General features: G+C 40.8%; 1 protein-coding gene across 3 annotated transcripts in view; it reads left to right on the forward strand.

Annotated features, from left to right (window-relative positions):
* DAG1 (dystroglycan 1) overlaps positions 1-25769 on the forward strand; it is a 70841-nt gene that overhangs the window by 38910 nt on the left and 6162 nt on the right. For all 3 annotated transcript variants that reach the window (XM_035105913.3, XM_035105914.3, XM_035105911.3), the window contains one exon: positions 9447-9848. In XM_035105913.3, coding sequence (XP_034961804.1) covers positions 9570-9848 — 279 coding nt within the window. In that variant the 5' untranslated portion in view covers positions 9447-9569. The remainder of the gene's footprint in view (positions 1-9446; positions 9849-25769) is intronic.

Below are 25769 nucleotides of genomic sequence, written 5' to 3' on the forward strand. Positions count from 1 at the left end.
CTAAACAGGAAGTATCAGTGGCTAACAAATTCATGTATGGTTTGAATTAGTTTCAGCAAAAAGTCAAGTTGAGGAGGATAGGACAAGACCTGTTCACAAACACCCAGAGTTCTGTTCCAGGTCCTAGTCTATAGCCTGCAGTATGTGTTCTGGTGGTATGGTTGTACTGATTTTCCTTATTTTGTAACATAGAAATTCAAGCATTTAAGTTTTTAAAAAATGAATAGCAAATGAGCTTTAGCTGGATTCTGCATTGCACAGATATATGCTTTCGCTTACACAGATGGAAAATGCACTCAAGTTAGCTAAATGCAAAAATAAAAATAAAAAATGCAATACACTTACCCAGTAAGGGACTACGTACTTAATTTTACTCAGCTACAAATGATCACCAGTTAAGAAAAAGAAGACTGACTCCACAAAATTGTGTTGAAAATGTAGTGTGCCTGCAAATTAAAATTCCTCTTTTCTGTTCCCTTCCCTTCTCTACCTCATACCCTCTTTTCTGTATTTGAATATGGCCAATCGTAAAGTAGTTTTTGCGTATGTTTTGATTTGTTTTGTGTTTCATGTCATCTTTTTGTAATGCATGAAGGCTTACACTGAGAAGGGGAGCGAAGTCCAAAACCACTTCTGTAAGTCAGCATTACTTGCAAAATCATTTGCGAAGACTTTCCTGAAAACGACCAAAGTTTATCCTGGTATAAGCTTTTGTAGATGGCAGTCCACTGTTTCAGGTGCATCTGTATCCGCAAAGTTTCAGAGATGCATATCTATGGTTGGGGGAAGGGGAATTATAAACTGTAAGTTCAGGAGGAAATAAAATGCAGAATGTGATAATTATATTCCGTTAACATAGGCATCCTGGCATTGGTAAGTCAATTGAAACAAGCGGTGTGATATCCCAATTTGGTTCACAAGAAAGAATTCATCAAGAAGTTTGATGTTAGTCCAACAGTTTCATGTTGCAGTTTCCCTTTGGCATTCTATCATGGATATCTTATGATCTGTTAGAGTGTGGTTGAAATGTTCCCCCACTGATACTGACATTTCTTATCTCAGATTTGTGCTCTTTTGAGGGGGAAAGCAGCACTCTCTAATTATTTGATCAAATTTTTATACTTCCCTTAATTAGATCTCAGGACAGTTTACAAAAGACAGCAATTTTTATTTTGTTTTTAAAGCTACAGCATTTAAAATAAATAATCATTCAATAAACTTATAGTATTGAAAAACACATCTCAGTCTGTCTCAAAGGTCTGAGTGAATAAATGCTTATTCAAATCACACTGACCATACTGTAGAGATGAAAGCAAACTTTTAGGGCACAGCTTTCCAAACTTCTCATATTGGTGACAACACTTTTTAGATATGCATCATTTTGCGACATAGTAATTCAGTTTTGCATCATTTCGCTACACAGTAATTCAGTTTTACCAGAAAACTTGGGAGGAGAGTGGGGAACATTTGCACGTCACACATATACACGGCAGCTGATACACTAATATGTCACAACACACAGTTCAGTTCTAGAGGAAGGGAATTCCACGGATGTGTTGCTGTAATCAAGAAGGTATTTTCCTGTATCATCACATTCACATCAAGCTATGCCCAGCAGTGCAACCATGTCAAGGGCCTTCCTAGCAGAATTTAAGGCTCAGGCCAAGGCATTTCTTCAAGTATTTGGGACCTAAGTCATGGAAGGCTTTATATGTTAATGTTGAACCTTGAATTGGGCTCAGTAGCATCCTGCCAGTCAGTGCAGTTTTCACAGGAGTGGTGTGTTACAAATCTGATTAAATACACACCAATCTGGTGGCCACATTTTGCACAAAATGCAGTTTTCAGATCTTCACAAGGTAGCCCTACCAAAGCTGGTGGTGTCGCTGGAGCTAGAAATAGGCAATCCTTGCCACCAGTGCCATCTGGATCTCCAGTGACTGTGTTGAATCATGGAGAAGCCGATTTACTATATACCTGCTTCTTCAGTAGCTTATCTAGAGTAGGCCACCTCTCCATGTAGAAGGGAATTGTTGGCAGGTGGCTTGTATAATGCTAGAATCTGTGATGGGGATGATGTTATTAGATCTTGTAATGTGGAGTTGACATGGGGACAGAGTCAGGGTCTGGATCTGGATGTGTGGCAGGGTCTAGTGGCTTGACGTCAGTTTTATGGCCAGTTGTTCATGAGTAGCTGTTCTAGGTTAAGAGGGTGTCTGTATACAAGTGTAGGCCTGCCATCCAAAGCCTGTGAGAAGAAAGTGTGCTATAGATCATGATACATTTGATTGGTTTTAACTTGGAGCTGAAAGTGACTAGTGGTGATCTGTAGTTTTCTCTTCTAGATATGCACTATTGTAGAATATTCCTGTGCACCAAATTTGTTTCTCTTTTTTCATTGCATTGCATGGGTGTTGGATTCCAAGGAATGTCTGGTGTAATTTTGAAAGTCACAATTTTCTGTCCGAGTCTGTGAACAAATGCAATTGTAGGCCTTGGCTGTAGACATGTGGATTTTTTTGTGATGTGTTCTAAGTGGAAGCTAGTAGGCTAGCTTTCCTATACAAGCTGGTGATTAGATGTTCATCATGGCCTATTCTACACACACCTATAGATTCCTATAGATGTGTGTTACTTGCCCAAGTGCAGTATGGCGTTCTGCAGTTTCTCTTACAGTTGTAATAGAAGTCTATTGTAGCAGAACTTGGAAGAGCAGTGTGGCACTTGTTTCATTACTCTTGCCCACTTGAGGTTATTTTAAATCTACTTCTGAGAAAAGTTCCTGGTAGTGTCCTATAATTGAGCTACTTAAAGAAAATGTTGTTGGCCAGTGTGGCTTTGTTCAGTTTATTCACAATTCCCTTCGTCAGTGGCGAAGCTGCATGCTCCAGCACCGGGGGGCGGAGAGCCAGCAGGGGTGTGGTTGGCGCGCGTCCTGAGGGCATGGCACGTCGCCCTCGGGGGCGTGGCGTGCGTTCGGGGAGGGGCATTCAAAGCAGTAGTGCAGCTCAGCTGCAGGATCTTCAGCACATTTGAAGAGTTCACTCCATAGGACAGGCATATAACACAGATTACCAAACAGAAGTCACTAGGTAGCAAAAACCAGAACATTAAAATTGGAATTAATGTACTTCATGTAATTAAATCTATTCACCTTGGATTAAATGCACCCTAGTGACATCTAAAGGAAATATTAGTACCTCTCTTTTAGGATACTGTAGTAGTTCTGAATGCTTCATGCAAAGCAGTGTACAAGACTTATTTGCTAAAAATACTTTTCTTCACCTCTTTGAAAAGCAGTAGGGTTCATATATTGGGACCACTTCCTTTCATGCATGCAATGTACATATGATAGCAGCAGAATAATCTTATACCACAGAGGAGGAACAGTGGCGGGTAGTGTGAAGAGCTTTTAAATAGTTATATTTATTTTAACTTTCCTGAGACTAAGAATAAATGAACTGGAGGAAAGCCTCTAAACATGTTGTCACAATAAAGAAATGCCTTAAGTTTCAAGAGATGAGGTATTTTGAAGTAGCTATACTATGTACAACTCAAATCCACTTGGCCAACTTCAAAACAGCCCTTTGCTTAAGATAATGTCTATGTAAAAAGGAAGGCGTAAGTGCAAAACTATGAGCAATTATGCAGCTTTACTTCCTTGCACAATCTTTCTGTTAAACTAGAACTGTCTGAAGTACTGCATGTTTTTCACTTCAGAACATTCATTATCTTTGGTCTGCTTGATTACATACCTGAAAATGTGATTAGCAAGACTAATATTTGCATAGTAACCTTGGTCCTAAAGCGTCCCAGGGAGTCAGAGTAAAACTTCCAGTTTGCAGAACTTTGGTCCAAAGGTCTTGCATATTTTGGTGCTGTGGAGTATCGAGGAAAGGAATTTAGATTAAGGAGGGATTTGGGATGAAAAGACTCTCCAAGGTTAGTTCTTAGCCTCTGGGAGAAATACGTTCCTGTTAAGAGATGAAATTGTTTCAAGAAAATCTATCTCTCTGAGGAGTATTGGCATCACTGGCAGGGGGTGAAGGTTACACGAAGGCCTTCCTGGGCTTTCTCCCCTTGTATGCATCTTTAAAAAAAATATATTAAAGATTTTATTGGGTTATAAAAATATTCGTGCATTGTCTCTATTTGCAGTCCTTATATGTATCTTGAAATGTTGGTAGTAAATCTCATATGGGTAGAAATGTAACGGCTTAGAGCAGTTTTTCTATGAAGGCTTTAATATGATTTCTTCCTGCTGTGGGATTGATGACTTGTATAATGTGCATTATCTGGCCTTACAAAGTGGTATAAGTTTTTACATAATTTTGGAAGCTGCTTTATTTCCATGGAGGCGCAGGTTGCATCCACAGCAAAGGTGGCATTTTTCCATCTCCGCCGCATCAAGCAGTTGGTCCCTTACCTCTCTCGCCCCGATCTGGCCACAGTGATCCATGCGACGATCACCTCCAGGCTTGACTATTGTAACTCGCTCTACGCAGGGTTGCCCTTAAAGCTGACCCAGAAACTCCAGCGGGTGCAGAATGCCGCGGCGAGGCTCCTTACAGGGTCCCGGCCGCGGGATCACATTCATCCAGTGCTTTACCAGCTGCACTGGCTCCCGGTGGAGTACAGGATCAGGTTTAAGGTGCTGGTTTTGACCTTTAAAGCCCTATGCGACTTGGGACCCTCGTACCTACGGGACCGCCTCTCCTGGTATGCCCCGCGGAGGACCTTAAGGTCCACAAACAATAATATTCTGGAGATCCCGAGTCATAAGATGGCTAGATTGGCCTCTACTAGAGCCAGGGCCTTTTCAGTACTGGCCCCAACCTGGTGGAACGCTCTTTCCCAGGAGACCAGGGCCCTGCGGGATTTGTCATCTTTCCGCAGGGCCTGCAAGACAGAGCTGTTCCGCCTGGCCTTTGGGTTAGACTCAGCCTGACCCCTGTGTTTTTCTCCCTCATGGCTTGGATTTATGGCCTACTTGAAATGAGGCTGCACTTTAAATTTTAATACTGTATTTTAATCTGTATTTTAACTAATTGTTTTTATGTTTTATTGTGGTTCTGTTGGTGTCAGCCACTTATGGCCTACTTGAAATGAGGCTGCACTTTAAATTTTAATACTGTATTTTAATCTGTATTTTAATTAATTGTTTTTATGTTTTATTGTGGTTCTGTTGGTGTCAGCCGCCCTGAGCCCGGTTTTTGACTGGGGAGGGCGGGGTATAAATAAAAATTTATTATTATTATTATTATTATTATTATTATTATTATTTATTCAGTTTATATCCCACCCTTTATCAAAAGCTCCCAAGGTGGTGTACAGCATTAATAACACATTTTATGGAGCATCGATAATAAAAACCATAATAACAGTCAGCATAATAATAAACTAATCATAATAACAGTCAACCGACCCGGCTCTCCACCCCCCCCCCCAAAAAAAAGCTTTAACAGGGCATAGATTATTCCGTGGCTAAAGGCCTGGCTAAAGAAGAATGATTTTGCCTGGTGCCTAAAGACATGTAATGATGGAACCAGGTGAGCTTCTCTGGGGAGAGCATTCCACAGTCGGGGGGCCACTCTCTAAACCCATCAAGGAGGAGGGACACAGAGAATGGCATCAGATGACAAACACAGGGTCCAGGTCACTTTGTATCAGAGGCGGTCCTTAAGGTATTGAGGGGCTTTAGGGGGTTCCCTTAAATTATTTGGTCTTGGAAGCCAAGGTTTTGTTCTGCTTGCTATTTGCAGTTGTTGTATGAAGATTTATGCATTCTGTCACAAGTAGTTGCTGTTTGCAGTTGGTGTTTTTGTTCATAAAGACTAATGTTATGTGCTCTAATGTGGTTCTGGCCAACAGCAACAAAGCACTCCTGGATCATATTTTTCCAATTAAAGTAAGCACATTTTGATAAATGAAGCCTGTAGATGTTTGCTCCCAAATCCAGGTGGGCAGCACATTATGTAAAGGCTGGTGGAAAGGCAGTGCCTGCATTGCCAAGTGTTAAGTTTTTTTGTTTTTCAAAGATCCATGGAGCACTGAAGTGACCGGCTTGCTTTGATGTTTGGACCTTGAATAAGGGTATACTTTGTTTGTTTTAGATTATTTTCCTGTTCATTTCAGAAACTTCCTCACAATCCTTAGTACTGCAATGTGTAAAGGACTAGGTGCCTGATTTGCAAGGCAGCTTTGCTGATCTTGTAGTAAGTAGTTTGTCCAAAGGAACCATTAACACATTCAGTATTTGCTCCCTCTGATAACAAACTCATGTTGTGAGTGCTGTCAGAAATGGCGTCAAAACAGAGCCACTCACAAATGGCTATTGACATACTCTGGGGAACCATGAGGACCAGAAGGAGAGAAGAATAGAATGCCTTGCTTAAATTCTTTTACAGCAGGGGTGGCCAACTCCCAAGAGTTTGAGATCTACTCACAAAGTTAAAAACTGGCAGTGATCTACCCCCTTTTTAGGGGTTCAGGTCAAAGTTGTTTAGCTTTTTAGGGGAGCCAAACCTGTTGAGCTTTGTTGGGGGGAGCCAGTGATCTACCACAGACATCCAGCGATCTACCGGTAGATCACGATCTACCTGTTGGACGTGCTTGCTTTATAGCTATAGTATATTGGAAAAGGGCCTGGCTGGCTGGCTTGGTAGGAATCCTGAACAGGGACACTCCTACTAGGTGGTGTTTCAACTGGGCCTGGGTGATGTATAGCGGCTTCACCCAGCAGTACCGTGTTTCTCCAAAAATAAGACACCGTCTTATATTTATTTTTCCTCAAAAAAAACACGGTAGCTTATTTTCAGGGGGTGTCTTAATTTTTTTTATTAAGTATGGTACAGTTTAACCTACAAGGTTAAACTGCCTATCACTATGACTTATTTTTCGGGTATGGCATATTTTTGGGGTATGGTTTATTTTCGGGGTATGGCTTATTTTCGGAGAAACACGGTATATCGCAAGTGAAACCAACACTGTTTCTGAGCCCCTCTGCTACCAGTGCCACTTTCAAAATTGAGCTGCTGGTAGCAGAGGGACTCAGGAGCAGCGGTGGTTTCACCCACGATATACTGCCAGGTGAAGCCACCATTGCTCTGCCCCTTATACTGCAGAGAGCGGAGTAAGCTGTATCACCTCCCTCGACTTTTTAAAACTGCTTCTGCCCTAGCGCTCTCAGCTGTGGAGGCAGAACAGTTTAATGCTCAGCTGAGCCATGCAAAGAAGCTCTGAGGTCCCTCTGACTAGATAAAGTCTATATTCTATAGACTATTATATTCTATAAGTATATTTTTTCACTGCTCTAACCCATTAGTCTTCAAAATAACTCCGTGGCTTAAGCATGGTTCCCAGATTCTCCATCCAGGTAGCTTTCAAGACTGGGCATGCTTATTTCAGTAAACCTAATTACTCATTTGTTTCCAAGATACCGTAGATGCATCAAATGGCATAGGTGTGGGGAAAAGGTCCTTCCCTCCCTGCACCCTGTAATGGGGCCTTCACAGCTGTTTGAAGATGCTGGTGGCTTGGAGGGGGAAGTTGGGTAGCTGAAATTTCTGCCCCACCCACAAAATGGAGTCTTTCCATATTAGCATATGGTGCAGTTGCCACACAAAGGGGTGGAGCTTCTGCCCAAAGCAAAGGACAACATTAATGCATTGGGTGTGCATTTGCACTAATGTGGCTGAAGCTACCTCCAGAGTTGCTGTCTTTTAGTCTCATAGTCTGCACACACTGACACCGTGATGCTCCTTCCTGTGTTGTCTCCCCTTCCTCCACACTCCAGACAGAAATTACTACTGCCCCAAGGCTACCAAAATGTAGTAAGAAGCACATTCATGCATTCAAATATTGTCTAGGCTATTGGTTCAGACACTTCCTTGTGCATTGGAATGAACACATGAAATGTTAACTCTCGGATCAGTATTCTTCCAAATTGGGTCAGAACTTGTTCTGACACAATCCTTAGCGCATGGGAGGAATGTTCCAGTTTACTAGAGAAGGTGTGCCTGACTGGGAGTTCTTGTAATCACATCATCACTTTGGTTCTTAAGCTTTAAGGAAGCCTTCTATTACTCATTGACCTTGAAGATCTTTCCTTTAATGGTTTTATCAGAGCAAATGCTAGTCTAGTTTATTATTTACGTATTGTCTGAGCAGTTCTGGGCCTGTGATTTTTACAAGTGTACATGGAGCAAAGTGTTCGTATAAACTATAATGGCACAGCTCGTCAGTGTGGATACATTTTAGCTGGTGAAAGACAAGTTTGCATGATGTGTCAATACCCAGCAATTATATTTGATACTTTTCCCTATTAAAAGCAGTAGCATTGAAAATGTCTGCTACCTAACGAAAAGGTCACCTGTGTACAGTATATAAATATGGATAGAGCTAATAAAGGACCCCATTTATCTCTGTGTTGGGGGGAAAAATCTCTGTGTTGCAGCTTCTGAAATTGGAAAATATATTTGAAATTTCTGCAATACAAAAGTGAAAAGGGTGGGGTGGGGGAATCTCACATCAAGAGGGGATTCCAGTCAGAGAACGTGTGGGTACAGATATACACCTGTCTAATAAGGAACACAGAGTGAATGTCTTCACATAGGATGGAATTCCATTGCTCTTCTGCAGGAAGTTTCATGTACCCAGATGTGTTTAGGCATTTTGTCGCAGCAGGAAGCCTATTTTGCAAATAATTCTTGCAGCATGCACGCTTGTCAGAATATATAGACACAATTCTCCCACGCTACATGGTGTGTGTATGGAATTTCCTACATAGAAGCAATGTCCGGGTAGGAGTGACCTACGTAAAACAGCTGTCATCTTTAGATTACTTGTTTGTAACATTCAAACTCGGGGCTAGGAAAACTGTAGTGTGGAGTTGAGCTCAAAGTAGCGGAACTAAATGTCTATGCAACACCTTCCACTAATGGCTCTGAAGTTCTGATAATTATAGTGTAAACTTCCTGTGCAAACATACTACTGTTTTAATGAAAAAATGCCCCACTCTATGATGATACATCGTTTGATTTCTTCCTTTTTTCACATACTTTTATGACTCATTAAATATATAGGGTATGGGGAGTGAATGACCTGGAAACATTTAATGCTGCAGCACTGCTGAAGCCAAGAAGTTATAAACTGTTGCAGAAAATTGGATGGGAGACCACTGGGAACTCCATTTAAAAGTGGAAAATGATGAGGACATTGTGGGTGTGGGAGGGTCAACAAAAGCCTTGACAGAAAGATTGAACTGGACTGGGGCAGAAGCTGGAGAATTTTGAAAGTAGGGGGGACAGTGCTTCGGGCAGTGGGGCTTCAAGCTTCTGAAAGGCTTCATGCGTGCTAGCCAGATGACAGAACCTTAGTCAAAAGGGTCATAATGAAGTTTGTCTTCACCTGCTCATTGACTCTGTATGTGTGTGTTTCTCTTACAGGTACCAAGACCAGCAACAATGATTCTGGTGTGAAGGATTGGTGACTACTCGCCTCTGTTTAGCTTGCTGGGCCCTGGGTCTCTTTTTCTGGCTGCAACAGAGTACTTGGCACGTGCTGAGAGAATGACTCTTGGATTTATACAGCTGTCCCCAATACTGGGGAGGACTTTGCTAGTGCTGATGGTGACTACTACTGTTAAGTGCCATTGGCCTAGTGAGGCCTCAGAAGTTGTACGGGACTGGGAAAACCAGTTAGAGGCCTCCATGCATTCGGTGCTTTCGGATCTCCGAGAGAATGTGCCAGCAGTGGTGGGGATTCCTGACAGCTCTGCTGTAGTGGGTCGTTCCTTCAGAGTCACCATCCCAACAGAACTAATAGCTTCTAATGGCGAAATTATCCAGGTGAGAACTTGGGACTGTAATATCTTCTGCTGTGTATTTACTTCTATCTCACTAGTCTTTGTCTTCGCTCTCTCCTCAATGGCTGTGCTTAGAAATTGACTTTTACATCCAAATGTCACAGAGACTAAGATCAGGATAGGTATCTACCAGGGATGTCCAACACGTCGATCGCGATCTACTGGTCGATCCCTGCAAGGTTTTTGTAGATCGCAGTCGATCACTGGCCCCCTTCCGGCCCTGCCCCCTCTCCCTGTGCCAGCCTCTATTGTTGCAGAAGGGAAGCCGGAGGTTAGAAACTGAGGCTGTTATCTGGCCAGGGACTGTAAGGTTAGTGGGTGCTTCTGTTCCTCCCCCTCCTTCAGAAGAGCTGCAAAAAGTCACTGAACTCCTATAAAATGGGCCATTCCCCCTCCCTTAAAAAAAAGGTCAACAACTTTGGCCTGAACCCCTTAAAAATGGGGGTAGATCACTGCCAGATTTTAATTTTGAAAGTAGATCACAGTCTCTCGGGAGTTGGCCACCCCTGTACTATACTAATTTGTCTAACATGATCCTAATTTGAAATCTGGGTTGACTTTTCATGGAATTTGAAACTTGATGCTAGGGGAAGAGAACGTCTCATAAACACACTCCAAGCATAGTCCCTTTCCTAGGCATAAAATTTTTGCATTCCTCTTCTGACTTTGGTAGGTACAGACAGCCATGATGTACTTTCTTGGCCTTAGGGTGCTACAGGGGCTGCCAGACCCAGCTTTAATTTATTAGTTTTATTACTATTATTATTATTTCTTCATATTGATATTTTATATTAGCATTTTATTTTTAAATGTCGTCTTATTGTTTATTTATGTCCACAAGACACACCAAAGCAATTTGCAATATAATAAAAACATGTGCAAAACACACACACACGAAAACAACTTAAAACAATTATTTTTATAAGGACAGTTTAAAAAGCAACAGCACATATATCAAACCAATTCAAAAACAGATAGCATCCAAAATAAAGATTTCAGGTGGCTTATTGAAAGAGGAATCATAGAATTGGAAGGCGTCCCAATGGTCATCTAGTCCAAATAACTGTCATGCAGGAATCTCAACCAAATAATACGTGATAGATGGACACCCAACCTCTGCTTAAAAACTGCTAAAGAAGAGTCCACCACCTCCAGAGGAAGTCCGTTCCATTGTCAGTGTTCACTGACAGAAAGTTCTTTCTGATGTTTAGTCGGAATCTCCTTTTTTGTAATTTGAATCCATTGGTTCGTGTCCTAGCCTCCTAGGAATGTCTTTAGCATGTGTCAAAAATGCAAAAGAGAAGGCACCTGTCAAATATGCAGTGAGAGGAAGTTCCAAATGGTATATACTGCTACACTAAAGGCCCAATTCTGGCATTGTGCAGAACAGACCTTTTGATAGAATGAATCTGTAGAATGCCCTCTCCTGCAGAATTGCTGTGAATAGGCTGGACATGCAGGGGATGAAGTGATATTTTAGGTATCCTGGTCTCATGCTATATGAGGCTTTGTACACCCATACCAGCACCTTGAACCTAGCCTACTAGTTAACTGGCAGGCTGTGTAATTCTTTCAGCACCGGCATAACATTCTGCCCTGGTGAGCAGTCAAGCCATTGCATTCTGCACCAGCTGCAGCTTCTAAGTCAGCCCATTTATCAGTCAAACCTGATAAAAGGCACTGTTAACCATCCAGGCCACCTGGGCCTCTAGCAACAGAGTGTCATCCAGACTATAAACCTGCTCCTTCTGTATAGCCCCATTCAAAGCAAGCAATTAATCAGTTATCCAGACTTGGAACTGCTCTCACACAATGCCTCCATCTTGAAGGAGTCAGTTTATTGACCCTCACCTAGCCCACCGAGTCCAGGGCTTGCATGGCCTGTCACAATTCAAATGTTACAGACAAATAATGTACCATTTCTCAAATTGGAGAGGTTGCTGTGGTAGTGATGTGAAACTTGCTGTTCTGGGGGAAAGTGTTGCAGTGCCCAGAGAGAGAAATTCTTCCACTAGTCAGCTTAACCAACAGCTTTTCAACCCCAAAGTTGAGGCTGTAGTAGAAATAACCTAGAATCATTTATGGGATACAAGATGGTTTTCCAGGAAGTACTTAATAAATAATCAGGAAGTAATTGCTGACTTTGCACTCCTTCCTGCCCCTTCTTCCTTGTTTTTAGTTAAGGGACCACCTTTTTATTTCTATTAAAAAAACATTTAACTGCAATAAAAGCAGTGAAAGAGACACAAAACCGCACAGGGGAAAACAAACACAGCAAACACAAAAATTTAACCACAGCAATTTGTACCAGAAAGGGAGAAACCATTTATTGCCCAAAAGCATTCCCCAAAAGGGAGGTTTGGACCATCTTGTCACTTGCTTGTCTTAGTGTTGAAAGAGCCAGTGTCTTTGAGTGCAGGAAGAAAACAAGGCATATATGAGTATTTGGCTGCACTGCGATTGTGGAGAGTATGCAGAAAGTAAAAGGGTTGCTAAAAGATGTAGAGACCCCCTTGCTGGAACCTTTCAAACAGAGATAATTCAGAGGTGATCACAACTTTGTTTTGTGTCCTGTGCTTTAAAAAAGGTTCTTGGCATGTAGTCAGCTGTCTGGTTGCCAGACCTCAACATGGGCTGGCAACAAGAGATATCATTCATACCCATGCTCATTCTTTTATATCTTGAAAGACATGTAGCTTAGTTACTGAGGCATCATTCTCAGTTTTTGTGCAAGAACTGCTTTGCTATCCTGTGCTGAAACTAGTGCTTTGCTAGCAACATTGTTGACATGGTACGTTCATAGAAAGCCAGATGGGTGTTGCCTTACACAGCTTGAAGGTCAAGAGAAAGTGATAGGTACTGATAACTGAAAGTAAGGGGCAAGAATCTGCTTGTAATCTGTTAAGTAGTTCCCAAGCTGTAAGAGCAGTTGTAGTCCTGCTTCCCTTTTAGGATATTTAGTTTTAATCACTAAGATGCTCAGAGATCTTGAGATGCAACTTATTTTAGGCAATGGCAGAGGTGTGTTAAGCTTGGACAACCTCAGATGATTCACAAGACCTACAGAACAACAGGTTGAATTTCAGTTCAGGATAAAGGCAACCAGACATCTTCTCAAAAGAAGAAATCGTATCGTACCTAAATTTGCTATGCTGACTGTGCTAACCGGCCAACCTATGCTTGGAAATGTGTGAAATTATTTTATTCACCTTGCTTTATGCAGCATCTATAGGATTTTAAAACCAGGAGGACCAATAACAGTTATGGCCTGTAATCTGCATAATACAGGCCATTGAAATTTACTCAGTAACTGGATTAGTAATCAGCATAATCTGCTCTTCTATTTTACAAAAGACTGTTTTTCACTTAAAATCACGGGGTTAAAAAAAAACTACTTCATTTTTGGTTAATTAGTCCCATGCCCAAGTTTATGCCTTATTTTGCAGTCTTATTTCTGACATCTGTGACCTGATATGTGTCTCACTTTGATTAGCTCTTTAGTACCGAACACTTTGAATGCATGAATATACTTAATCCCCAGTGTCTTGTGACATCTTAACCTTTTGGGAAGTTCTGACATGTCGAGCTCTCCACACTTTTCTGGGATAGTATTTTCAGTGTTTGTTTTTTAGACGTGTGAACCTTCCAAATTGGAGTTCTTACCTTAGATCTGTAAGCAAATACACAGAAATTACTTGCCCATAACAGTTTCTTGTAACCTCTTTGCCCCATCCATGTGGTATTAATTGTATTCTACCAGAATACAATACCAGAGGTATGAAATGAAGAGAAAATAATCAGCATTTATCTCTGCTTTACAAAAGCTTCTCTCCTTGGTCACCTGGAGGAAAGTCTTACTAACTGCAGAAGGTCAGATAAATGTCTGTTTTCAAGCCTGCATTGTTTTGTCATCAAGGTCACAATGCCATTTTTAAATAGTTTCTTCTACCCTACATGAGCTTTAAGAACTGTGTTAGTCTTCTTGCCAAAAGGGTGCAGTGTAATACTTAAGGGACCAACAATAATTAGGAAATAATTACTCTACCTTTCTCTCTGGTCACACTGCTGAGTAAAATCTCAACAATTTATTCTGCAGAGCAAAGTAGGTTCCTACTAAACAGAAGAGGCAATTATTGGGTATGTTGGTGGTGATCACTTTTGTTGAACACTATTAAATGGAATCCCCCCTCCCAAAAAAACCATGCTCAGGAATAAACATTTGGCAGCAGGTGTTTCTGTAGCATTCGAATGAAGGACCAATCTGGATCTGCCTTGGAAGCTACAATAGTTAGGTTCTGTGACCTCCAACAAAATGGAAGTGTGGGAAAATATTTCCTTTGGAGATGGAATCTCCTTCCTTTCAACCTCTGCAGTGCATAGGTTGAAGAGTGCTGTACATACACATAACTGATACACAGATGGTGCCATGTCAGTGAATTGTCAAGAGCAAAACCAAATCCATTTAATCTTTGGTTAATTGATGACTCCATTTATTGGTGTTTTCTGTGACTGACGGACTAGTTGGCAATAAAGCTATGTAAAGCTGCTTTGCTTGCGCAGACTGGAGACTTCTTTTCACAAGTCCAGTAACTATCACCATCTGCTGGAGAGGCTTTTATTTAACAGGTTTATTTAACAGGTTTATTCTTATCGGATATTAAGGAGATTTCGTCCCACAAACAGGATCTGAGCAGTTTTGTTCGGAGAAACCAAACAGGCTCATTATCAGCTGTGAGTGTGGTCACATGGGCAGGGCTCTGTCCCTATTAATGCAACAGCTGCACTGTGAGAGACATTCTTCTGGGGCATTTGGATGTAGCATGGAGTTGCCATCTATGCTGCATTTTTCTCTCCTGGCCTTCTGTTAAGAAGATTAACACATGGATTTCTAACTGAACATGAATTTAAGATTAGGGTCAATGTGGTGCAAAGAGCACTTTCTGTGAAAGCTTGAAGCTAATGCAGTGGGAACACTTGGCAGGCTGCCTGCTAACTAATGGGTTGAGAATTGTGCATGCCTGGGTCTGTGGGAACCTAATGCTGTTTGCCGTACATACGGTAATTTCAGTAACACCTGTGGACTCCCAAGATAAAAAGGGATTTTCACAGAGGCATGTACTAAGAGACTCAAAGAAGATCTTGTCCAGTTTTTCACTGGTGCAGTCATGTATGCCTCCCATTGTGACGAATTTTGGCCTTTTAACTTCCAACAGTGGGTTCCACACTTGGAATATATGACTCACTCTAATTACAACCAAACTTTTCACACTGACAGTTCCTTGTCTCTCAACGTTACTGCTCCTGAATAGTGTCCTCTAGCATTGAATTTTAAAGAAGGAGAAGATAACCAGTAAGTAATTGTATACATGGTCTGCGTGGCTTGGATGAAGGTCACTAGCAGAAGTTTTAATCCTCCTGCCAATTCAGCCATCAGGATATCTGCTGGCTGGGGAAATAGCAAGTGGTGATTAGTTGGGAGTCCAAAGCATCAATATGCGCCTAGCATCTGGTGCAAATGTTGTATCATAGATTCTTTTTCCTTTGGCCTTTTGCTTGCAAAAAGGTCATGTGTGGAGAAGTGCCCTCTTTCAAAATTTGGCATTGTGCCCTGGACTGTGAGCAACAAAACGGAGAGCAGGATTCAGGCAACAGGTCCCTTGTTCAAGCACCCTACTAAACTAGATTAAATGAAATGTTTTCAGACTGGCAGCATTTAATTGGACAGTCAATGTTTTGCAGTGACCACCTAGTGAAATTACTGGCAATGCCCTCTTCTCATATGAGAGAGGAAATGAGTTGTCCTCTGAATAGTTCCTTTATAATAAATATGGGCACATCTGGAAATGGAAGGCGTTACAGTGGGAGTGGCAGAATGGTATTAGATGGAGCAGCTGACAGAACTTTGCTGAGTTTTGAACAATGTGGTCTCATAGAGAAGTTGTTTATTACAGACACCAAAGTTAAATGTCACTTCAAATACGGGTCATTTCCACATCTTTAACCATACCCCGACAAGATCCATTTTAAATGTCTGGTATGTATAGTGGAAATATTCTAATTGCCCACTGATTATTCAGTGTTTCCATTTTCTCCAGATGAATATACTGAACGTTTTGAAACAAGAAATAAAAAAATGTGCCTTAAATTTAGCATCTGGGATGCAGTTCCACTGTTATACATGTTCCTTACATTTTTTTTCATTTTATTGTAACACACCTACGGTACTTAGTATTCTTGAGTGAGCCTCATAATTCCCTCTAGTGGTTACATTGGATGCCTAGAGGTTCAGATGCTTGACTGGTGTTCCTGGGTGGTCCCAGAAGAAGGCACACTGCAGAATGTTCACTGCATATCAAAAATAGCTTTCTCGAGGTCAGCATTTGGTTTTATGCATCTTTTGTCCTTATTTTCCAGGATAACAATCCATAGTGCATCTTTTCTTAAATTTCTGACCTTTGAATCTGACTCTCTTAAAATTCATGATCAATAAAATACAGCTGTGACTAATAGGTCCCAGATGGCTTGAAGTACATTGCATTTAGGTCTTGGACAGATGCAAGGGAATTCTAATTCAAAGTATAATAATGAATTGATCGCTACAAAATATGGCTAGATTTAGAGTTGAAACAAGCTTCATGAGTTCTGGCAACGTTTGCAATCTGCTTTTCATTCACTGAATATTCCTTGTTATACTGAGGAGTCAAAACCAAAATGGCTTCAGCATTCAAGCTTGTTCAGACGGTTTTCAACTGAACGTTGCCTGTTTGTTTCAGTTGCCTCCATTGTTTGGGGAAGGAGGAGCCTTTGCTTAGAGGCTATGATTAAGAAGATCTTTCTAATACATGAGAGAAAAATGCTGAGTATTGCCGGTCCACAGATTATGGGAGTACAGTATATTAGAGGAGGTCATATTCTGTGGGTTATCGGTATATACATGCACAGAGGTCAATCTATAGGTCAATCAACATCAAAACCCATACATTTCCTGGAAATTATAAAACATACTTAAGCAGGCTCACAGTGCATTTTCCATTTTACTGCCCATTCACTCAGTTTGAAGAGGTCCTTTTGTTTTAATGACTGAACAATTATCATCAGCAAACTTGGCCACCTCGCTACATCCATTTTTCAGCTAAATCTAGTCAGGGTGAGGCATCTGCAGTCTAGACAAACAAAAATCTTCCGAAAATCTTCAGGAATTGAAAAATTATTCTGAGGGGAAACGTTAAATTATAGCAGTAGTATCCAGGATACTGGGTGTGGGGCTTGTAAATAATGGATTTCAGCATGAATATAAGTCACAGAGATGGAGTACAAATTAGTAAATTGGGCGGTGCACTGAAAGGAAGTAACAGATGTGCTGTGGATCCCAAAAACTGGCAAGACCAAACCCATTCCAGAAGCAAGAAGTTGAAGTTGAGTTTCATAGATTGCAGGGGTGAAGGTGGTTTGTGATTAGGGTATTAATCTACTTTCAAGCATTTGTTGACACTAGGCATTACCTTATAAATAGCTTGGTGGCAATTTTAGAAATCTAAGTTTTTCTAAATCACTGTTGTTCCATTTGGAGTACAAATTACTTTTTTTGCCATGAGTCATAGGAACACGATCATCTACCATGAAAGCTGCTTGAGATATGCTTGTTTGTAATAATTGGAAACAAAAGCAGGCTTTTTCTTACCATACGAGGAGATATTTCTGTCTTGCATAAAATGGCAGAGTTCACAGACGTGATGCTGATAGTGGGCAGACAGCGCTGAACATAACTGCTTCTCAAACTGAATTGCTTGAGGGTTTGAAATACAGGATAGCATTAATATGCGATAACAAAAAAAAGTTACTTTGGTGGTACTGTATATTCGAGTCCAAACACCCTAAACGCTTACTGCTGCATCTGCACACTGACATTCCCACTGCTGGCTTCACATAGCCGCTCTTCTATATCAGACCCTCCCTGCAACTGCTTCCATGTTCTGCTTTGTGGTGGTGTCAGTTGTTGAGATCTAGGAATAAGCACCTCCCAGGAGTCAAACTTCCAACAGCAGCAAAGCTGTGGGGGACAGGGAGTGTGCATTTTCAGTAATACACACATCTATTCAACCCTTTCCGAAGGAAATTGAGCAGTTTTACGAACTAAGATGCTTGCATTCAGTAATTAATTTCATTTATTTGGGTTACATTGTACCGTTCCAGGGGCTTACCCTTTACAATAGCAAGTAGCCCACTATTTCCTCTATTTGATTTAAGGTCTCCATCCCCACCCTCTCTCCATGCCGTCTTAATGGCATGGAAGAAATAATACTTAAAGGAAGAACTAATATGTCCTTCCTTTTTTTTTTTACTCCTAGAGTAACTTACATGGTTAAAAGGTAAAGGACCCTTGGATGGTTAAGTCCAGTCAAAGGTGACTATGGGGTTGTGGCGCTCATCTCGCTTTCAGGCTGAGGGAGCCAGCATTTGTCCACAGACAGTTTTCCGGGTCATGTGGCCAGCATGATTAAACCGCTTCCGGCACAACGGAACACCATGATGGAAGCCAGAGCGCACGGAAACACCATTTACCTTCCCGCCACAGCTGTACCTATTTATCTACTTGCACTGGGATGCTTTCAAACTGCTAGGTAGGCAGGAGCTGGGACAGAGCAACAGGAGCTCACCCTGTTGTGCGGATTTGAACCACCAACCTTCTGATTGGCAAGCCTGAGAGGCTCAGTGGTTTAGACCACAGCACCACTCGCATCCCTTACACATAGCTTACATAAAACCAATATAAACCTAGATCAATAAAAATAGTCGCTTGAGCAAGAAAACCAGTAAATCAGAACGAAATATATGAAAGGTGTCTTACAACGTCCCTTGCCCAGACCTTATTAAAGTATGCACTTGGTGCCAAAAATAAAAAAGGCATCACCAAGCAAACCTCTCTTGGAAGGGACCTCCGTAACAAGGTTTGAGTGTCTCGGGTTACCACTTCCCTTACTTCACTTGGCAGAGAACATGGACTCGGGGCGCTGAGGCATTTCTGAATAGCTCATGCTCAAGAGGATGGTCTCTGGGGATGTCTACTTTGAATTGTGCTTGGATAGGACCTGTAGCCAGTTCCAAAGCTGGTATAATAGGTTCCCTAAGTCTTGTTGCTTACTGTATCTAGGGTTTTTTAATGCAATCAAAAGCAGGGAGGAAATATGCTTGTTAACAGTTGAACAAGTTTGTCTGCATGTCATTTCAGTGCGTGGCAGAAATAATGTCTTGAGGAGGAAGATGTAGGTTTGGTGACTTCACTAGACAACAGAACGGACAAAGGCAGAATGGTCACTGAGGGAGACAGAAATGCTTAGCTCTTTCTGGTATAACTGACCTGATTCTCTTGCATGGTGAACACTGCTATCTTTTAGTTACGGTAGTTCTTCAATAGCTTTCAAATATGCAAATAATACACTTTTCCAAGCCTCTGCTTTCTTGTTTTGAGAGGACTGTATCCTTCAAAAACAAACCCTTATTAGTTTGTGTTCAGAGCTATAAGTTTTCAGAAAAAACAAAATTAGTGGTAAAAGTCCTTTCTTAACAGTACAGTAGCAAGCTGTATAGGAGTCTTGATATGATAATCTGAGAATCATGCAATCTGCCTAGGTTTCAGTGACCCGACTCTCTGCCTTTTAGCTTCTTTTCCTTTTCTGCCTCCTTTCATCTATCCATCTGTAGTCATCTTAGGCTTGAATATCTTTCTATTCTGCTAAGATAGCATGGGGAGGCAATATCACAAACGCGGCCATGAACTTATTAGTATTTCATGTAGCCACCTGTCTGTACACACCGAAGTGAGGCTTTAACCATGGAATTTCTTCTAGATTCCACTACATATTCTGGCCAATATATGTGGTATGACTAGATGTTTCTTGGGCTTATATTTGTATGTGAAATCTTGGTAAAAAATATTGTGACTGTCAAAGCCATAGTCTGATTGCTTGCAAAGTTTCCTATGCATGAGGATGCAACTCTATGGGGTCTGTTTGTTTGTGGAAATAGGCATTAACAAAAGAGTACTCCCTTGACACACAGATGCATCTGAAGCACAGAGTGACAACAGGATATTGGAGTAGATGGGCGGCTGGTCTGATCCTGCAGGGCTTTTCTTAAGTTCACAGCTGCAGCATTGGCGACATATTATGGAAAAACTAACCCTGGTTTACACTTTAGCAAAATTATGATGCTAGAAAGTTATCTTGCACTTTTCAATATCTGAGAATTGGCTTTGTCTCCCATCTTCTATGATTGGGGAAGGAGGAAAGAAAAGAAATTGAAATCTGTATATAATTAAAAAGCATAAATTATCAGATATCTGCTACTCTTGGGGCAAAGATGAACAGGGAAAGCCCTATTAAAAAGGGCACCAGTCCCATACATAAACAGTGTCTGGTGTATAATCCATACTTGGTATTCTTTTTACTTGCAGTTGCCTTTTGGACCTCAGTTACATAAACTGCAGCAGTAGTGGTTGGCTTGTTTCAGATTCTGTCCAGAATTATGCATATTATAGTCATGTTTGTGTGGATGCTGCAGAGAAACTTACTGTGTGGTTGCCATAAAGGTCTGGTGTTAGAATTTTGGGCTGCATGCCTCCTTTTTGAAGTTAGAGGCACTAATACTATACTACATAGTATGAAATGCACTTAAAGAAGCTAGACTTAACTTTATTTCCTGAACTCTAGTGTGAGGAAGTTCTGCAAAGCTGCTTTAGTTTTATGAGGGAAGCAGCATACTGTTGCTTCATTCATGTTTAGCATCATGAGGGAAATATTATTTGTCCCTCAAATTTGAACACTTCTTGAAAATAGTAATAATCAGTTGAAGCAGAAATAAATATGTTCTTGTTGTTGTCATATTTTTATTTATTTATTTATTGACTCTATTATTCAATTAGAAATTGAAGGTGTGTATCTGTCTTTGGTCCAGTTCACATGTAGCACTAGATACCTGCAAATCATAGTTTCTTTCTTGGTCTTAACTATTGTATTGGGCTGGGTTAGTACCAAAGTGCTTCCCCCCAAAAAATCATTTGCATCCCTCAACTGATAATGTCAACACTTGGAAACCATTGGGGATTCATTCTCCTAGTATTCAGCTTTAGTGCCCACAGGGCACTCTGCCAGCTTTCATTGGCTTTCTTGCTTCTGTTTCCTGAAGTCTGTCACAGATAAAAGGCAGAGTAGAGCACCAGCAACAATGGAGAGTTTCAGATCTAAGGATGTAAGCTATGTACTGGGAAGACTTTGCCTCAGCTATTCACTAGTTGGCCTTATGCAAATTACTGCTGTTGACCACAACAACAACAACATGCCCTTCACGCTAAGGTCCCAGGGCAGGGTACGATTTAAAATAAATCAGTAAAAGGTTTTAAGAACTTATAATTACAAAAAATACAGTAGTGTGGATAGTAGCAATACTGGCTTACCTTTTATACCCACTGTAAAAAACTAAGAAGTTTCACATATATTATTGAAATATTCTAAGTGCTGTAAAGATGCCAAGTATAAAATATTTCTATGCAGTATCACCTCAAGACATGTCTGCTTGTGAGTCAGGCCTATCAAAATTAATGTCCTTTCATCCTTCCACCTAGCTTCTAAAATGATAGCCATTTAAAATATGTTCTGTACTCTGTCTCTTCAGTTGGCAATGTGATTTTGACTGAATTGAATACAAGCATCACCTCAGTAAGATTTAAAGTCGCAGTAAGGAAGTTTGAAATGTTCTATAAGCACTTCCACATATGGTACCTTGACAAGGTAAGAGGTTTAAATCTAAGGTGTGGCTCACACTGTCTGACAGCTGGTCTCTGCTGTCAACCTACCAAGCTGGAGTTTACTCTTGCTGAAGAATGTTAAGGTGGCAAAATTTGGGCAGGTCTGTTCTGCATTCCTTGCTTTGTTGAACTGATTCAGTGACACAGTGACTGCAGTGAACAAAAGAGGAAGGCACATGGTTGAAACATTTCTAGAATTGGGCATACACTTTGAAATTTCTCCTTACTTAAAAATTCATGGTAATGAGGTTGTGAGTAAAAATAATAATAATTTTAAAGGCATTTCTTAAAATAGATTTTTTAAAACAAACAAACAAACCGAATCCTCAAAAAGGAGCTGTATATTCAACACTAGCAGTAAAAACATACTGTCCCCTGAATGAAGATTTTCTCAGTGGGGCTGCCTTGCTGTGATATCACAGAATATTCACAAACACTTTTAACTACTCAAGAGAAAGCTGTTGATATAAAGGACCCAAGACAGAAGGAGCTAGCATAGCTAGCATTTTGCTTACTCAGATGTTTGCACATCCAGGTGGTTGGCAGTATTTGTAGAAAAACAGGGAATGATCTGGCCAGAAGTAAACTTTTTTTAACTCATGAATTTTAGCATTTGCTTAATTCTCCCATTGATGCATAGCTGCCAAGTTTTCCCTTTTCTCGCGAGGAAGCCTATTCAGCATAAGGGAAAATCCCTTAAAAAAAGGGATAACTTGGCAGCTATGCATTGATGTCCGTGGGACAAAAGTATTACACTCAGGCTGCAACCTGCTTTTATAGAGTAAAATGAAAATGGCTTTCTTCTGGGTAGACACATAAAGGACTGCACTAGGTTTTCTGAGAAAACGAACTTCCATTCACCTATCTGTGGTATTCATCTTTTTCCTTACCTTACCTTGTTAACACACCACTTACCAAAAACAAAATCAAAACTGCTGGTTGCAATCAGCTATCTATATTAAATCTAAACCATTATCTATTGTAGTGATTCATGCAATTTTTCTCCAAAAAAAGTATTTAATTGTTCCTTTTGTAAAATGTGTTTGTGTGTTGTATAATGTTGTTGATATTGAAATGTAATTGTTTCCTCAACTTTAGCTGTTCTGAGGGCTAAACAATACTTGCAATTTGCCAGAATGAGAGAGTATTTTCATAATTTAGGCTCAGTTTGCATGTATCACATTAGTTAAATGTGAATCATCATAAGGCAGATACAACTGAGTTACTATTATTTACATTGAATATTTCCCCGGTAAACGACTGTACAGTCTGAAACATGTTGGGATTGGAATATCTATCTGTTATGGGATTAGTATTTTTTGTTGTTGTTCACCTATTTTTTCCTGTTCACCTATTATGTTTCCCCTTTCGCTTCCTTTTTTTTAAAGAGGAGGGAGGTACAGTACGTATGCAATGGATCCATTTTTTACTGTATGGCGGCAGAGTATAAATTTGAGTTTTGGCAATTCATGAAATATATATGAATTCTACAGAGCTTTAGAGAAACAAAAATATCTTTTACTCTGAGAGCTTAATCACAGCTGTGCACTAGACTGCAGCAAACTCATTTGGAACTGTACCTAGAAAGACCCAGATTCTACTCATGGGCTCAGAATACCTTGGAATGCAAAAAACAAAACAAAACAAAACCCCAAACCTCAATAAAACAAGATGCCCCTGTTCCGTTTCAACTGTTGGATACAGTTTTGAGACACCAAATCAATATTACTACTTATTTTAAAATATTATTTTAATACTGAAGGTGCACCATTCACTGTAAAGATCACCGATAGAGCAGTCATAAATGTTTTGGTGCCTGAAATGGAACCAAAATGGTGCCTCCCCTTCCTGCTAGGCAGGATGGTGGCTGGGACTCTCTTGGTTTCAAAGCATACAGGAATTCACACAGAAATAGATTTTATATAGCTTTCTCATCTATTTGAAGAAGGAAAACTCGGCTTGGCATGCTATCAGATAGTTACTCCAATAACAATTGGCTATAGAGAAAGCAGGATCCCAGTAAACATACAGTCTGCCAACTGATATTTTGGGTCCCATGGCTTCTTATAAACCGACAAAACTATACAGGTTTCATCCATGCCTCTTTTCCTTCCTTCCTATCCACACACCCAAGAAATACAGGATTACTGTGTTTTCCCGAAAATAAGATACTGTCTTATATTTAATTTTCCTTAATTAAATATGGCTTAGCTTCAGGGGATGTCTTATTTTTTATTACGCGTCCAGCCTCGCCTCTTCCTTGGCGCCCTCCAGAACTGCGCCTATCACTATGTCTTCTTTTCGGGGTATGGCTTATATTGTGCAAATGCTTAGAAATCCTGCTACAGCTTATTTTATGGGTATGTCTTATTTTGGGGGGAAACAGGGTATAGCCAAAAGCTATAGAATCCAGGTATCTGATTGAGGGGAAATGGAAGAAATAAGGAACAGGAATCAAAGAGGAGGAACCAGGTGCAGTGACCTCTAATAAGATCCTTTTTGACATATGGGAGTGCTTTTTTTCTTACAGTAAGTTTCCACTTCCTAAAGTAGGCCAGAGGATTTTGAGTATACATGCATATATGTAATTGGACTCTGAGAACTAACCGCTGCCGCATGTCATGCAACAGAGTTACTTATGGGAAAGTATATAATCAAGTTTTCTGTTCCTGAATACAAATGTCTCAAGAGACCTTAGTACACTTGAATCCTTAACTGGTGTCCTTAAGTTTCTGAATAACTTTTTCTGGAGTGTTTCAGTTATGTATATTTGAAGCAATAAAGTTGGTCTAACAGAACCACCAGCAGGACCCTTAAAAGGGGACTCTTGTTTGTTCTTCTTGGCCAGGCATCCCCAAACTGCGGCCCTCCAGATGTTTTGGCCTACAACTCCCATGATCCCTAGCTAACAGGACCAGTGGTCGGGGATGATGGAAACTGTAGTCCAAAACATCTGGAGGGCCGAAGTCTGGGGATGCCTGTTCTTGGCTCTTGGTGGCCCTTTGGCACAGTACATATCTTTCCACTTTTCTGGTAGAACTTTGTGTTCACTCATGTTTCCCTGATGAAAATGGCTGAGCATACTGTAAAGAAGTAGTGAAAAATCAGGGTCCTCTGTCTACATTGGAACACACTGGACACGCTGAGTGCACGACTTAAGTACCACTTTGATCATTTTAAATTTGATAATTGAAGAGTTTCAATTATGTGTTTTCTTTTTGTTAGGAAAAACAGCAAGCAACACATTTGCTAGCCCTTACAAGATCTTTTCAGTTTGCTTGATGGAGATGGCAGTTAGGGGGCTGTCTATTATTCTATGATTGGCCTCTCACATATACAGATAATCCCAAACAGGGATTATTAATTTTGATAAATGTGGCAAGAGTAGGAGTTATCACAGAAATTCATTTCATAGAATCGTAGAGTTGGAAGGGGTCCCAGGGACCATCTTTTGCCCAATGTGGGGCTTGAGCCCATGACCCTGAGATTAAGAGGCTCATGTTCTACCAACTGAGCTATCCCAATGATGTTTTCTTCTTCTGTTGTTGTGTTCTGTCCACATGCTTTCAGCCAAGTTTTTTTAGTGCAGCAGGGTTCAGGTGAGGTTACAGAAGTGAATCAGTCTTGGTTGCCCTGATGGGAAGTAGAGGTGGAATGCAATCCTGTTATTCTTAATTGAGCTCTTAGTTTTTGATACCATTGCCCACGGTGTCCATTTGAGCTCAGCTACTGAAGGCACTGTTACAGTGGTTCTCAACCTATCTCCAGGGTTGATCTCAAAGAATAGCATTGGGTGAATGTCTTTGGGTCCCCTTGAAGTCATGCTGTGGGGTGCCAAAGTGTACTACCTTGTCCCCAGGGCTGTTTATCATCTATATGGTGCCATGGGGAGTGGTCATTAGGAGATGGGAGGCAAGGTGTCATCAGTATGCTGATGATAACCAGCTCTGCTTCTCAGTAACATCTGAACCAGTAGAGCCTATACAAGCCTTGGACCAGTGCTTGGACTCGGTGGTGAGCTGGATGAGGGACAATAAACTGACTTTGAATCCTGGCAAGATGGAGGCATTGTGGGTGGGTGGTTCCTGAGTCCACATAATT

Source organism: Zootoca vivipara, chromosome 2 (assembly GCF_965207765.1).
Source record: "Zootoca vivipara chromosome 2, rZooViv2.hap1.1, whole genome shotgun sequence".
NCBI lineage: Eukaryota > Metazoa > Chordata > Lepidosauria > Squamata > Lacertidae > Zootoca > Zootoca vivipara.